This window comes from Globicephala melas, chromosome 7 (genome assembly GCF_963455315.2).
Source record: "Globicephala melas chromosome 7, mGloMel1.2, whole genome shotgun sequence".
Taxonomy (NCBI): domain Eukaryota; kingdom Metazoa; phylum Chordata; class Mammalia; order Artiodactyla; family Delphinidae; genus Globicephala; species Globicephala melas.
Window position 1 is genome coordinate 33,796,106 of NC_083320.1, and position 16,515 is coordinate 33,812,620.

Consider the following 16,515-nt stretch of genomic DNA (forward strand, 5'->3'; position numbering starts at 1 on the left):
GGAAAGTCAGACCAAGAGCTCCTCTCCTTCCTTAGTGCCTGTGGGAACAAGACCTTGCTGAGTGTGGTGTCCTGGCAGGAGCGAGATGGAGGGTCCCTGCGAGAAGCCAGGCCTCAGTGTGGGTTTTAACAGGCCAGTGATCCTGGAAGTCCCACAGCAGGACAGAAGTGAAGCTCAATTTCTTCCTAATGTCCATTTCTGGGTGGTGATATTTAGCTGTTGAGCCCTTGTAAAAGCCCCTGTGGGAGATGTCACCATTTGACCTGCACGCATTGAATCGTACCTTCTGTCTGCCAAACCCCAGTAACCCAGTGAACTCTGCGATTTGTCATTCTTTCCTCTGCCATTTTCTAGGCCATGTCTCGTGGCACAATCATATTCAAGGTGGTTCCAGTTTCTGACCCTCCTGTTAATAGCCAAAAGATGGTAAGAATTTACTGAGCCTTCATACCCACACACAGGAAATCCTCCAATAACAATAACAACTATGAGGTACTTTGTATCTTATTACTATCCTCTATAATGTATTGAAGATTTGTTCAATACTGTATTGCATATTTTTCGATACTGATGACATGAGAGGCAAATCAGTAAATGAATACAATAACAGGAGATGGGGTACCAAGAAGTTAAGAAGTAACATCAAGAATGGTGAGCATTTGAGCAAAAACTTCTCAGAGCTGAAAGATTCTATTCCCAAACTCACTTTTTTTTTTTTTCATGGCTCTTAGACTCAGTTCAAGAAGGAAGTTCTTTTTGGTGAGGTTGGAGAGGAAAGATAGCACCAGTAGGTGGAAGAGTGGGAGAGATGGTTTTAAGTCTTAACAACCCGGAGGTAAGGATTCTTCTGAGGTGTCATTATGCACCTACTGTCAGGTATATGTTCGTGCCATGACTGAGTACTGGCCCCAGGAGGACCCTGCCATCCCCTGCATGGATGCCGGCTTGCCTTTCCAGAAGGGGGACATCCTCCAGATTGTGGACCAGAATGATGCCCTCTGGTGGCAAGCCCGGAAAATCTCAGACCTTGGTACCTGTGCTGGCCTAATCCCTTCCACGCACCTTCTGAAGAGGTAAGAAAAGTCATCACTCCTGAACTCAAGACCGAGCCATCAGGAAACAAAACGTTTTCTCAGGCTTCTGTTATTGCAGTTAAGATGAGAGAAAGAGAGACAAGCAGATAGATGAACACACACTGGTCTCTAAATCCAAATGTCAACTTGTCAATATGCTCTAAACATCTTAAACACCAAAGGGACCAGAATAATCGTATCAATTAAAAAGAGAGAAGAGTACTTGGGAAGCTAAATTAAACTTTTAAAGGTAGTTCTGACTCCCTCTATAATCTTTCAAGGCTGAGTTGAAAGCTCAGTTACTGAATCTCAACTTTCCACCATCACCTTGGTGCTATTCAGATCCAAGGAAGGGATTAAGGATAGAAAGAAAATAGAATGAGAGGTCCAAGACTCAGCCAATGTTAAGAGGTAACGAAGAAGAAAAGGAACTAGCAAAGGAGACTGAGAAGGAATGGCCGATGAGGCAGACCAAAATCAAGATGGTAGAGTGTCCTGATCAACTATGTCTACCACCGCTGAGGGGACTGAGAATTGACCACTGGATTTAGCAACAGAAGTCATTGGTGATCTTGATAAAAGCAATTTCAGTGGATGAGGTGGGACCAAAATCTTAGTAAAAGGGGATTTGAAGACATTGACAACAATGAGCATGGAAAATTCTTTGAGACATTTTGTATAAAGCAGAGCAGAACAATGGACAAATAGCTAGAGGGGAAAGTGGAGTGGTATGAGAGAACTTTTTTAGATAGGGTAGATAATGGTAATGGGAAAAATCCAATGAGAGGGAAAACTTTATGATACAGGAGAAAGAAGGGAACATTGCTGCTCTTGTTGTCCTTGGGGAAGCAGGAGGAGATGTGATGGAGCCTATAAATAGAGGGGTTGGCCTTATACAGGATCATGAACAGTTCACCCACAGTAATAGTAGCAGTAGGGAATCCAGAGTGTGTGGGCACAGCTGAGGGTGAGGGATATGGTGGGAGTTTATGGAAGGTCTCTTCCATCTGCTCTTATTTTCTCAGTGGAATAAGCAATGTCATAAGCTGAGAGTAAGGGTGGGTAGGAGATATTGGGAAGGAAAGAGGAGAAAGCTTGAAAAGTTTCTATGAGAACTGGAGAGCAAATTGGTTAGATAAATACAGTATCATCAGCATTAAGGGCCCACTTAAGGTTAAAGGTCATAAATTTATAGTGATTCGGGCCAGCTTCCTGGGGGGCAGGGCCAGATTAGACAGGGAGTCAGATTTAACAGTAAATCAAGAGAGGGACAAGGGAGTGATTTTAATGAAAGACCATGACATTTAAGCTTGTTAAGGTGGGAGGTGACAGGGTAGGGTCAGTGGAAAGGAAGTCAGATCCATGGATTATAGGTCCCTATGGGGTTGATAGATTATTGGGGTTGGGAAGATAGGAGGTGCTGGTAGAAGAAAGGGATGCTGGAAATAGAAATTATATAGAGATTGTAGTTTTGGGTACTGAAAGGCCTAGGGTATGACAGTGGGATGCAGTGGCTGGGGTCATTGGAAGGTCATTGGAAGAGAGGAGATCAAAGAACCAAGAGGCCAGGGTGTTGGAAGGGACATCTTTGTGCCTAATAAAATCGTCATGCATTATGACAGAGCAGTGTTAAAAGCATGAGAGTTAGCAGGAATAATCTGAGAATGGCTTCCAGAAGAGTCGGGGAAATGGCTTTCAAAGTGAGGGCATCTAGGATATAGTCTGGAGATGGCCAGGAGAAGCAGGACACAGACCCCACCTCCAGGCCCCATGGAGTGAGGGCCTCATGCAGTGGTGTGCTGGAGCCAGCTCACAGAGCCTGTGTGCACCCTTCTCACACCCGCGGTCAGTGACGTCGGGGTGGCAGCTTGAAACCAGCCCCAATGGGAATATTGACACTAGAAAAACCTGCAAAGCTTTTTTTTGCAGGTTTTTTTGCAAGTCCAATGTCAAAGGACTCATCTCCCCGGGCTGGTTCACCCACACGCCACTGGGAGTGGGAGAGGAAGGAGCCACCTCTCAAAAGGGGCAGGGGAGCAGTGAGCTCAGGGGGACCTGGGTTTAGTTAGAACGAGAAGGTGAAGGGCTCACTCAAAGTGCAGGAGGAGGTTTGAGAGATTCGCTGGAGATTTACTGCCAGTTCCAGAGGGTGTGTGAAAGGGCTTCAGGGAGTGGCAGGTGGTGGATGGAGCCTTACAGGGATTAAAGTGCAGAGGATAAGGGACGACCTGAGGACACACACAGGGATAAAGCCCTAATGAGATTAGTCCTCATGGTCTCAGAGCAGAGAGTGGCAAGGAGATTCCAGTGGGGGTCTTGCAAGGAGCACACAGAAATGGCAGGTTTACTAGATTAGCGCACAAACAAAGGACAACGGAAGGAACTGAAATTCATGTGGCTCTAAAGGGACTGTAGAGAGCATCACAGCCTGGGAGGGAGACCAGAACATGCGGTGAAAATTCTGAGACCAGCTGGAGCGGGCTAACATGCCAGAGATGCAGGAGCCATGGCTCATGCAGTGAAGCTCTGTGGCATGTGCACTCGTGGTCTCAGGCCAGATTTTCACCCTAAGTCAGTGTGACTCTGAAAAGATGCCGTGAGGTAGGAAAGAATGATAAGAAAGGGCCATACATTTGGAGAATGTATTTGACAGTGTGTTTGGAGGTGAAATCTCCATGTTCACTTGGTTGGAAGCAACAGAATTCTAGGAAACATTCTGTCCTGGATCTGTTTCACCTGGGCGAACCTGGATTAATTTTTATTTTTCCTTCTCACAGTGTATTTCTTTTTGCATAGGAAGCAACGGGAGTTCTGGTGGTCTCAGCCATATCAGCCTCACAACAACCTCAAATCCACCATATGTGAGTGTGCTGACACCTCAAACCCAGCCTGTGCATCCCGAGAAAGACAGCTCCCTCTCTCCCAGGGCTGGCTTCCCGCCCAACAGAGGATCCTTAAATGTCCCCATACCCCAGATAGCCTCCTGGCAGCCATCTGAAATCCTACCATAGACATTCATTCCTTTGGATTTAGAAGAGTTTTCAGTTTGTGAAAATGCAAATGTCCTTGTGATCACTCCCTGGCTTGAAGTCCCCTGAAGTGTCTACACCTAGTCCATACATTATACACCTACTGGCAAGCAAGGCTGCAGAGCGGCACAGTTTGTGTGCCTTTGATGAGTAAACATGGGACTGAATTATTATTTAATGAGCGTAGTTTGTTCACTTCACAGTATTTTAGATGGTGGCGGAGGAATGGTCAGCAAAGGGATTCATGGTGGCGAATGCTTGTGAACGACTTACAGCCTTAATGAAGGGTGTCAGTAGCTCATAGAGCCCAGCTAGAACCTGCTGATCAAGGACCGTCTGAAATGCTCTCTGGCAGGAGTTACAGAAGGGGAAGAGGTGCCCGGAGGAGGGAGAGGGAGAGGGGCACGGACAGGAGGCTGGGAGGGCACTAAAGTAAACATAGATTTGCCTCATCCACTTTACTTCTCAATTCTCTAAGCCAAAAATTATTATTTTTTCCCTTGAAAAGATATGATGACAACTATAGAGATATTTTTGAAAGAAAACACTCTTAAAATTCCTTTACACTGACCATATTTTCATACTGTCTTCCAGTTATAGAACCATATTTTACATGGTTACAGTAACAGTTGCAATACTACTTTTTTTAAATTAATTAATTAATTAATTAATTTTTGGCTGTGTTGGGTCTTCGTTTCTGGGCAAGGGCTTTCTCTAGTTGCGGCAAGTGGGGGCCACTCTTCATCGGGGTGCGCGGGCCTCTCATTATCGCAGCCTCTTTTGTTGTGGAGCACAGGCTCCAGACGCGCAGGCTCAGTAGTTGTGGCTCACGGGCCCAGTTGTTCCGTGGCATGTGGGATCTTCCCAGACCGGGGCTCGAACCCGTGTCCCCTGCATTGGCAGGCAGATTCTCAACCACTGTGCCACCAGGGAAGCCCTGCAATACTATTTTTTATCTTTTTTCTTTAACTTGACATTTTATCAGAAACATTTGTCATGATATAATCTTCATAGTGATATTTTAGTTATTTCCCCTGTGCTTTGAAAAGTTTGTTTATCAAACCAGATTGAAGTACTTCTTTAACCCATTTTCCTATTCTATTTATCAAAGGCATGTGAAAGTGCTAAGCTTCTAACCAATATCTGATAAATAGTAGGGCCATGGGTTGACATCTAACTTGCTTGCATAGCTTATGTGCCATTTCTATTAGAATTGTGCAAAGTCCATCCTGAAAAGAGTTTGCAGCCACATATTATTATCCTTACAAATCTCTGAGTCCAGGAACCCCAAGTATGGAGCCACTGAGTTAAAGGGTCACCTCTCACAGGGATGTTTCTTTTTTTTAAATTTATTTATTTAATTTATTTATTTTTGGATGCGTTGGTCTTTGTTGCTATATGCAGACTTTCTCTAGTTGTGACGAGCAGGGGCTACTCTTCATGGCAGTGCGGGGGCTTCTCATTGCGGTGGCTTCTCTTGTTGCAGAGCACAGGCTCTAGGGCTCACGAGCTTCAGTAGTTGTGCCACACGGGCTCAGTAGTTGTGGCTCACGGGCTCTAGAGCTCAGGCTCAGTAGTTGTGGTGCACAGGCTTAGTTGCTCCGCGGCATGTGGGATCTTCCTGAACCAGGGATCAAACCCATGTCCCCTGCATTGGCAGGCGGATTCTCAACCACTGTGCCACCAGGAAAGCCCCAGGGATGTTTCTCATGGAGCACATCATTTTCTAAACTATCAGGTCATTTCTTTTTAACTGTTGTAGATGATATTTCAAATAAATATTATTTTGTATCTTTCTGTTCTGCCTGAATGTTACCATGGGAAAAAAAATCTCAGGAAAGGGTTACTACTCAGGATGTATAGGCAACTTTATTACTCAAGAGTTATTGAAAAATTCCAGGCGTATGTTAGTTTACAGATGTTATTAAAAAGTTATTTACTGAAGATGCACTTGTAATTGTCATCCCTCTTTCTTTCCCTCCCTCCTCTCTCTCTCTCCTTCCTTTCTCTCCTCCTTCCTTTCTTCCTCCCTTTCTCTCTCTTTCTTTCCTTCTTTCCATTCAAGATTTGAGTTCCTAAAATATAATGAATAAATAATAAGCGCATTAATTCAGAAATGAATAGAATGCAACTCTTACAGAGCTTATTGGGATACAAGGGAATTGGATTTGCCAGAAGCAAATAGATCCCATTTCCAACAAGGCTCATAAATTTATTGGTTTCTATAGGATATTCACTTATCATTTTGTTACTAAATCTCCATTGAATTTTTAGAGAATAATTCTGGCACTTTGCTTTTCTTACTGTAGGTAAATTAATCTGATAAACTATAGCATAAACTATTGTGCTCGCTCTCTCTTTTTTCCCCTGCTTCAATCATTTTTCTGTACCCAGCGATTTCTATGGAAGAAGGTAAGAAATAGTATTTGTGGGGAAAAAAACTCATCTCCAAAGCCTCCTAGAAATTTCCTATAGTTTTCTTAATTCACTTCAATTTCAATTCAGCTATTTATTAAGCTCTTCCTGTGTGCCTCATAGTGTGCTAATCACTAATACCCTAATTTATAAAAAGATGTCAGTCAAAAGAACACACACTGTGTAATTGTTCTTAACACTGAGAGGAAAAGAAGAAAAGAGAACCAACATTTACAGGCAGCCCCAGAATCTAACACAGCACATGGTAAGAATTCAATGAAAGTTGTGAAACTGATCCTCTGTTTTGTTTCAACTGCTTTGTACACAATGTCTAAAAATAACCCTGTAATGGAATTGTTATTGTTCCCATTGTATGGATGAAAAGATTGATAAGGTAAGAACATTGTCAGAAGTTGCAAACAGCTGTGGTCTGGATTAAAGCTGCTCTCTGTCTGAAGGGCACTACATCAGGGGCAAATGGGGCCTCCAGTTATTACCTCTCCCCTTCTCCATGCTCAGACACCAAGATGACTCATTATGATGCCAAACACACACACACAAGCAAGAAAGCAAGACGCTGTCTACTTGTGGAGAGGGGAAAAGAAGAGAGAAGAGCAGTCCCCTTTGCCACCATCCACATTTCATCCCTGAAATTGGAAAGGCCATAAGCCTATACATAGGGAATTTCATTTGTGATACTAACATTTTAACTTCAAGTTTTCCCTTTCTATGCTCTTTTATAGAAGATGACATGAAGATCGACGAGAAATGTGTGGAAGCAGGTAGCATTTCCTCTTGATACATTTACCACCAGGAGAAATATGAAGCAGCTCAGCTATAGATTTCCTGAAGCAGTCAGTCAAAGGGGCCACAGGCCTATTTTCTGGAAGAAATGTGTAAAATAAATCCCCCACCGCAGCCTTTTTCTGTGGTTCTGACACATGGAAGGGAAGCACAGCTGCAGGAATGTCTCCATGCTTCAGACCAACCTTTTAGAAAGTGTTCTAGAAAGCAGTATTCTGGAAATGATCACAGGAACACACAGTAACACTCAGGTGTTACATTGTGAAATACTATAAAATATTGAGATATCAGATTTTTATTTTTAAATTTTTATTTATTTATTTTATTATTATTATTATTATTTTGCGGTACGCGGGCCTCTCACTGCTGTGGCCTCTCCCGTTGCGAAGCACAGGCTCCGGACGCGCAGGCTCAGCGGCCATGGCTCACGGGCCCAGCCGCTCCGCGTCATGTGGGATCCTCCCGGACCGGGGCACGAACCCGTGTTCCCTGCATTGGCAGGCGGACTCTCAACCACTGCACCACCAGGGAAGCCTGAGATATCAGATTTTTAAAAAGCAAAATATCTATTTTGTTATTGTTTGATACCATTTTCTGGTAGATTCTAGTATAGATCAATAGTCATGTGTTCCAAATTTCTGAGAAATACTTCACATTTCTGTTCTTAGATTTTTTTTTTGGAAATTGGGAGAAGATTTTTCAAATTTAGTGGCAGAACTAAGATTGGTTCAAGAATCACTAGGATTTTGTTGGAAGACTAGTTGAAGAGTCTTTAGTCTGATAGGTGACTTTGTCTTGGCTTTATGGGTTAATCTAGTTTTTAGACATTAAATAATGATATGAAATGTTTAAATACTGGGTATTTCAAAGATTTACATGTATTTCCCAGAACAACTACAGAATAATGCTGACATTATATTTATTTTACCAAGTACACATCCTGGGTTTTTTGTTTTTAACTTGCAGTACTATTCATTTCCCTTCTGTAATTTTAATTAAAATTTTTTATTAGGTAACACATTCACATATTTAAAATTCAAAAACTACAAAAGTATATTCAGCAAAATTCCCTCTCTTCCTGTTCCCCTACTCAGTTTTCTTTCTTGAGGCAGTAAATGCTCTCAGTTTCTTGGGCATCCCTCCAGACATATTCTGTGCAACGATGTATATTTTTTTCTCCTCTCCCACACCCTCATTCTCACTTCTTTTTAAAACACAAGTGCATGTACTCTTTGATGGTATGCTATATACACTGTTCCGTTCCTGGCTTTTTTACTTAATAATACACATCCTGGAGATGATTCCATCGTAGTACATAAAGAGCCTCCTCATGTATTTTAAACGGTTTATTGGCTAAATAAGTTATTGTGCATTTATATAATCACTTATTGGTAGACATTTGAATTATGTCCAATCTTTTCTATTATAAACAATGCTAAATATATCGTTTCACAAATGTGTGTATACCTTAGATGCAGCATTGCCTGATGTAAGGATGTGTGTGTTGGTAACATTGCTATATATTTCTAATTGCTCTCCATATAAATTCTAGTTTTTTTATGCTTAATGTCTCTCTAAAACACTAACGAGAATCATTTTAACTGATGAGGGACTTGGTTTATCTCAGGTATCTCTCAGTCACCTAAACAACCCTAACCCAACCAGGCCATTCATATGCTCCTTCTTCTAGCCACACTCCCCTTGCTTAGGGACCCCCCAAAGCTTCAAGCAACCCTCTAGCAGCAAAGCTGTATAGAATCCAACCATCTATTGGTGTTTACCATGACATTCCACCTTTTCCTTCCCTCTGAGCTTCTTTTTAATTTAATTTTATTTATTCTTTTCTATTTTATGATTTTATTTATTTATTTTAAGCTCCTGCTGAACCCCTTCTTGTCCTCACAGCCCCACTGCTTATATATACTCATTTAAGGCTTTATATGCCACAGACACACCACTGAGTTGGCCTTGATTTAGGAAAAACATTTTAAAAGTGGTGTGTGTGCAGAATCGTAGGGTCAGGGAATTAGACTGTTGAACTATAGACTCAGTATGGATAGTAATGTAACTATACTTTTGGTTTTTTGCCTCCGTGGAAAACCATAGATGAAGAAACATTTGAATCTGGTAAATAAAACATGAATATTTTATACTGATTTTTAAATGTATATTCCAAATGTTGGTATAACTTAAACACTTTTAATGACACAATAATTGCTTAAAGACATCAACAGTATAGTCATGAGATATTGTAAACTTCACCATACGCAGTGCTTCTCATTAGGGACATTTTGGAACCCTATGGGGGCATTTTTGGGTTGTCACATTGATTGGGGACACTACTGGCCTTTAGCTGGTGGGAGTCAGGGATGCTAGATGACCTGCTGTGTGTGAGACCATCCTGCATGATGTCCTGAATGTCCTGCTAGACAAAACTCATTAGGAATCTGAGTAAGTAGTTCTTTAGTACACAACAGTGATGTAAGTTTTCACAAGATGTAACATGAAAAGCTCATTGGTTTAGAAGACAGTCATTATGGAGAGAGACATTTAAACAGAATAAAGACATTGCCTTGAAATTACCGAATAATTTATTCCACACATTCTAATCCATACTGATATTAAATCAACTGGAAAGTGAGGTATCTATACCAAACCAATTATTTTCTTTTTCTTTAATATGTTATTGCCATTATTGATGACACATGGTATAATCAAGTGTCTGTTCCTCAACGTAATGTTGACGTTATTAGTAACAAAGTAAGTCCCATGGAGTATTTTGAAAAACTGGCAGCCTTTTGGAGCATGTTAACATTACTAACTTGCTTCCAAGTGTATGATGTTTCCTCATTTTCTCCATTTCATCAGCGCTTTGGCATATTACACCTACCTCAGTTAAGGCAATTTCCCTCTTTCCCATATATACCAATAAATCTGGTCTGTTATCAGAACACTCTTTGTTCTAGTCTCCACTCGTTACTTTGCTCTTCTATTTTTCTATACTTCATATAAGGACTATTTTCTGATCTTCTCACTTCCTTTAAATCCATGCTTCTTCAGTATAAGTAGGTATAAGCATCTAATAGTTTATGTCTTCTAGAGAAGCCATGCCCAAAGATTTATATTTTGAAATATATACTTTTTGAAACACGTACTTTTAAAACATAAATTACTTCCTTTTAATTTTCCTTTACATTACAGTTAGAGCATTACGTTGCTGTTTTAAAATGATGTGTTAGAATATATCTATGAATTTCATTTTTTAAGCTTAGAGAGATTGTTATAAATATTAGTTATAATGGAAGATAGCATTGGGACATCCCTAGCGGTCCAGTGGTTAAGACTTCGCCTTCTAGTGCAGGGGGTGTGGGTTCAATTCCTGGTTGGGGAGCTAAGATCCCACATGCCTCACCGCCAAATAATCAAAAACATGAAACAGAAGCAATATTGTAACAAATTCAATAAAGAGTTTAAAAATGGTCCACATAAAAAAAATCTTAAAAAAAAATGTATTGAGACACATGGAGTTGGGAACTACTCACCTAAATTATTTATGTACCATTTATGTTGCTTCTAAATTTCCTATTTTCAATTAGATAGTTGGCTTGTTAGGGGTAACCTTCCCCCCGGCCCCTACACTGCTGCCCAGCTTGTGGGATCTAAGTTTCTTAGTCCCCGGACCAGGGACTGAACCCGAGCCACGGCAGTGAACGCGTCAAGTCCTAACCACTGGACTGCCAAGGAATTTCCTGTTAGGGGTAATTTAATGATCTACACTTGGTTCAATGTTTGGGATTGGTTTAATTTTTAATTCCCCTGGATTATAGTCATCCTTCTTTGCTCTGTTCAACGCATCATTTTGTTGGGAGACACTCTACATGCCAAAGTTGTGGTTGAGGCTTAGAGGTATTGTGATGTCTGTGAAAGGAGAGACAATGTTGCAGTGGTCAATGCCATGGACTGGAGCTGGATTCTCCAAGCATGAATCCTGGTCCAACTAGCCAGGGGTCATCTGTCACGTAACCTCTCTGCCCTTCAGGTGCCCACGTCTAAAGTGGGAAAAATAATTTATATAAGTAAAGTGCTTAGAATGTAAGTGCATGAGTGTTAGCCAGCATTTTAATGAAGAAGTAATAGGGGCAATCAGCAGCTAGTTCTCTAATAACAGCACTGCAGAGGAAAGTGTGCAGCTGCCCTTAGTTACTGCAAAGCACTCCTTCTGGACTCCTCTTTGTTGAAAGAGTGAGAACTCTCAAGTACATTATTCTGAATCCAGCTCACTTGGGAGCTCAGTTAAGGAACAACTGGCACCCAGCTGGCATTTTTTCTAAATAAATAACGACAGTCATTCATGATGCTTAATTCTGTTACTTAGAGCATTTAATGGGCAGTTAAGTTTCTTCAGTTTTGGTCCCAACTCTTCTCTGAATGAAGTATCATGTGACCTCTTTGGAGCTTTCTGGATGGTATAGTCTAATTAGGAATGCCATTTTAAAAAACAGATAAAAACATACACCCCCCAACAAAAACCAAACAAACAAAAACAGGGGTGATGGATGTTTCGAGATATCTAGAAAACAAAGAAAACAATACACTCTGTGTTCAGTTGCACCTGTCTTCAAGGGACCAGCTGGAGATGGAAATGTGTGACTGGACCCGGACAGGTAAGGAATGAGAACACTTGTTGCAGAGCTTCCCCAGTGGCCCTTCCACCACTTCCTCGCCTTCACAGGGTTGCAGCTAGATGGCCTCTGGGAGAGAAGGGAAGAAGAGGCTCAAATCGGTTGCCTTGAAAATTTCTCTTTCAAGCCCATTCTTTGCCAACCAAGTAGAGAGGAGTCTGCATGGATAGAAAGCCTTCAAGGAGAGTCTAGATAAGCAACTTGCAGGAAAAGTTACTGTCTGCTGGGCAGCAGAGGCAGGTCCAACGAGTTTCTGAGTTTCCAGTTGTGTGTTGTTCATTTGCCTTGGCAGGTCTTGCCCAGGTTACAACTTTCTCTAAGGGTGACATGAATGCCTCACTTGTGTCATTTGTCGTCATTGTTATTTGTCTTTATTTTGCCAACTTGATCTTCTCAAAGGCTTAACTTTTTCATGTCTGTTTCTTCACTTATCCAAATCTCCAGAGGAACTTTCAGAAGGTGACTACTCATTTTTATGTCCTTGATAAGCCAAATAGAGCTCTGTTTGAGATCTTTCAGTGCCTCAATATGAATACTTGACTGGATATATTTTAAGATAAGATATGATATTTTAAGGGTGAAATCAGTGATGAGATATACAATGTCATAGAGAATATTTTTAAATGAACAATGAAAGTAATTAAACTTTATTACTGTATCCCTAAGTAAACATTTCCTTTTAAACTTATCTCCAATTTTCAGTTAGAAAAATATGCTTACTTACCAGAAGATGGAATTGATATTGGTGTGTTTTCTTTATATTTTAAAATGGGTGTTTAAACACAAAGCTTAAGGAAGGAAGGTATATGTCCGTTCATTCTATGAACAAATGCTCTTTCTATATTATTTCGATGATCAGAACAGAGTTGTGTAAGTGAAAAAGAATACATGTTAGTAAAAAGTAATTTGAAAATGATATTTTTATAATATTTTTTCCCAGAGTTTTGGACAATTTTTCTGAGACCCCAGTGGAAGCAGAGACAGAAGTTTAAACAAGCTCTAGATGTTACTGCTGGGCACAGTTTTCCTAACTTTTGTCTCTCAGAGTCCTGGACAGTCAGAAACAATTTGCAGCCATAAAACAAATACTAATTTCATACAGAATGAACCACCTCATAAGGGAAAAGAATAAAAACCCATTTCTAACAAAGAGATTAATTATAGGACCTACAGAACACCATATCTATGAGTTAAAGCCAAGACCAGTTTATATGTTTCCTTTTTTGAAAATCTGTTTTCTTTGGGTACATTTAAAAATGCATACCCAAATTTATGTTTTTACTATGACTCAATATCTTTCTTATAACTTTAAAGAAGACTATGATAGTTTTTTGTTCCAACCATACTAGACAGAATACATTCAGTGTATTGCTAAATTTCTGGATAGTGTCTCTATATAGTTTGGTGCATGTGATAGGATGGAAAGTGCTTAGGACGTTTTTTAATAAGGCACTCAAGGATAAAGTCAGCTGTGCTGCCATCTACTGAAATAGTGTCTCTTGAAGATTTGAAGATAATTTCATGCATCCATTCTAAGTAAAGTTCTCGTTCTCCTCTGCCATATTCTGTTCCTGCCATTTGCTGTGTTACAGACAAGGAGGAATTCGTTGGCTATGGCCAGAAGTTCTATATTGGTAGGTAATGATTAATAAAAGGTGGGTCTTTGTCACTTGCTAAGTTATATTCATATGAATATAACTTATTATATGAATTATGAATGAGCCCGACTCTTCTGAAAGCTTCTTTTGCTGATGGATGTTCCCAAACTTGTTCCTTGTTCTGGTTTCTCTCTATCCTTATTTAAAAAAATAATCAGTATTCTGATGTGTTGATCATTTATTGTAATTCATCTGGTTTATATTGGATATCTCCTAATTATTCATCAAACACAAGTCTTTTGTTTTCTTCCAGTCTGTTCCATAATGTATTCACCTGACTCTAAAGAGACCAATTCTCTGACCACTACACTTATTTTTTATGTTCATGTTTCCATGAGCTGAGCAGAGCTTTCTGAAAGACCAGGCACCTTCACCATTCATTTAAAACCATGCTGGGCTTCCTCCTCATGTGAGACAGTGGGAAAACAGCAGGGCTGCAGGGTCTGTAAAGCAGAATGTTGGTCCCCAGGTCTGGATGCACATTGGAATCACTGGGGAGCTTTAAAAAAAATGGGGCCATTTTTCTGCATCCCTTCCAGAATAATTCAGCCCAAAAGCCATTAGGCAGGTTGAGTAGGGTAGGCATCTACACAAATGTGGAGAAGAAGCAGTCTAGAGTGGGGCATCAGAGCTTGAGCAGCGTGGGGAAGGCATCACGGCAGGGGTGATGGCAGCCTGGAGCAGGTCGTTGGAGCCAAAGTGAGTGGGGCAGCTGCCACCACTTGGGTCCTGACACCTCACAGCCTCTATAACTATGCCCCCCTTACCTAGTTTGGGCTTGGCACTTCCTGCCAGGCTGCTGGATACTATGCGTCCCCCATCCTGCCCAGGTGCTGTTAATTGATACAGTAAGTAAATGTACTGAGGCGAATAAGAGCTAGATTTCCCACTCTTAGAGAAAGGAGTTACCCATATGGAATGGAGGCAGGCTAGAATGAAAACTGTAGTGTCGAACTGGCATTGTAGGCATTGGTGTGAACTCATGGTGTTCAACACATATAGATACAAGCACTGTAAATGTGTGTGTATTTATATATTCACATATAGTCCCTAGCTCCATCTTCTGACAGGACCGGGGAATGGCTCTGAAATACCAGAAAGCCCTGTGATTCAGTAGGCAGATTATGTGGGATTTAGGAGTTTGGAAATCACCACTAAGATGTCCAACTCTGCTACTGAGCACACAGTGGTGGGCAACCACCTAACCTGCCTGTGTCTAAGTGTATCCACCTGAAACATAAATCAAATCATGGCACACCCAACCCTCCACCGTCCAGCGACTTCCCATCCCACTTTGACCACAATCCAACACTTGACCAAGTCTCCGTGTGGCCTCCTGGCTTCCTTTCCAACCCCATTTCCTACCACTCTCCCTACTGCTCACTGCCCCTCAGTACACAGGCCTCCTTATCTTCCTCAAGCACTCCAAGCAAGATCCTTTCTCTGCACCTTTGCAATGCTGTTTCCTCAGCCTGGACTGCTCTTCCCCACAGACGCCTCCTCACCTGGCTCCGTTACATCATTCAGAGCCCTGCTCAATGTTGACTTTTCAGAGACGCTTAAATGAACCTCCAACCTGAAAAAGCATCCCGGTCACTATCCACTTACCCTTCTTCTAAGCACTTATTTTTGTTGCAGTTTATTTTTCTCTCTCCTCCTGCATAAAATGTAAATTCCATGAGGAAATGGGCTTGGTTTAGTTGACCACTGTATCCCCAGCACCAATGCCCGGCACATAGCAGGCGCTGGACGCAACTTAGAGGTCACATGGGGGCATTTTGCTGTTTTCCTTTGTATGGCTTCCTATCTTCTACCTTCAGACAGATGTGTGTTAATTAACTCTTCCGGATCACAATCACCACATGCTCCTTCCGGTGTGAGACAGGAAGCGACCTCTTCTGCCCTGGGTCTCACGTCCTGTGCATTTCTTCCCTCGCAGCCGGTTTCCGTCGCAGCATGCGCCTCTGCCGCCGCTGGTCCCACCTCAGCCAGCTGCGAGCCAAGGTATTCGGCGCCAGCACCTGCTCCGGTGCAGCGGGCGCCCCGTACGAGGAGGTGGTGCGGTACCAGCGACGCCCTGCAGACAAGCACCGCCTCATCGTGCTTGTGGGTATGTCCCCGAAGGCAGTGTCTCCTCATCCATGGCGAGGCTCTCCTGGATTCAGTAGTCTTGCATTGGGAGTAGTGGTAACAGTAAGAGTCTTTATGGACCTGCATATAAACACCTTAAAAAAAAATAAAGCCTGGGCTTCCCTGGTGGCGCAGTGGTTGAGAGTCCTCCTGCCGATTGGGGGGACGCGGGTTCATGCCCCGGTCCGGGAGGATCCCACATGCCGCGGAACGGCTGGGCCCGTGAGCCATGGCCACTGAGCCTGGGCGTGTGGAGCCTGTGCTCCGCAACGGGAGAGGCCACAACAGTGAGAGGCCCGCGTACTGCAAAAAAATTAAATAAATAAAGCTTGTTTTTTATGTGTGTTTATAAATAAAACGTTATGGATCATACTTTAATTGTCTACAGTTGAATGCAGTATGCCATGGTGTATATGAACCTGTGTAATAAGATGTAGTATGATTAGGTTATAAGCGAGATTTTTTTTTAGTATCTGGTTTAGAGTTTGTTCTATAAGCATAGATGAATGTTTCCCCCCAGACTGGATCATTAGTCTATATTAGAAATAAAAATGCTTAAGATTCATTCCCTTAAGAAATTTGTAACCATCTCCTTTAGAAATGCCTAAAAGTCTTCTGGACTGTATCTTTGGTGCTGAAGAACAGGGCAAATAGTGCTGGGATGATCTACTTTTTCAAAAAATTTACTTTATGTATTTTTGGCTGTGTTGGGTCTTTGCTGCTG

At 41.8% G+C, this 16,515-nt stretch overlaps 1 protein-coding gene across 1 annotated transcript in view; it reads left to right on the forward strand.

The window, feature by feature from the left end:
- The window catches only part of MPP4 (MAGUK p55 scaffold protein 4), a 38,231-nt gene that overhangs the window by 13,419 nt on the left and 8,297 nt on the right, over positions 1 to 16,515 (forward strand). Inside the window, exons 8-16 of the mRNA XM_030854524.2 lie at positions 355 to 426; positions 877 to 1,073; positions 3,870 to 3,934; positions 6,497 to 6,514; positions 7,261 to 7,299; positions 9,428 to 9,448; positions 12,448 to 12,462; positions 13,596 to 13,637; positions 15,601 to 15,771. Coding sequence (XP_030710384.1) covers positions 355 to 426; positions 877 to 1,073; positions 3,870 to 3,934; positions 6,497 to 6,514; positions 7,261 to 7,299; positions 9,428 to 9,448; positions 12,448 to 12,462; positions 13,596 to 13,637; positions 15,601 to 15,771 — 640 coding nt within the window. The remainder of the gene's footprint in view (positions 1 to 354; positions 427 to 876; positions 1,074 to 3,869; positions 3,935 to 6,496; positions 6,515 to 7,260; positions 7,300 to 9,427; positions 9,449 to 12,447; positions 12,463 to 13,595; positions 13,638 to 15,600; positions 15,772 to 16,515) is intronic.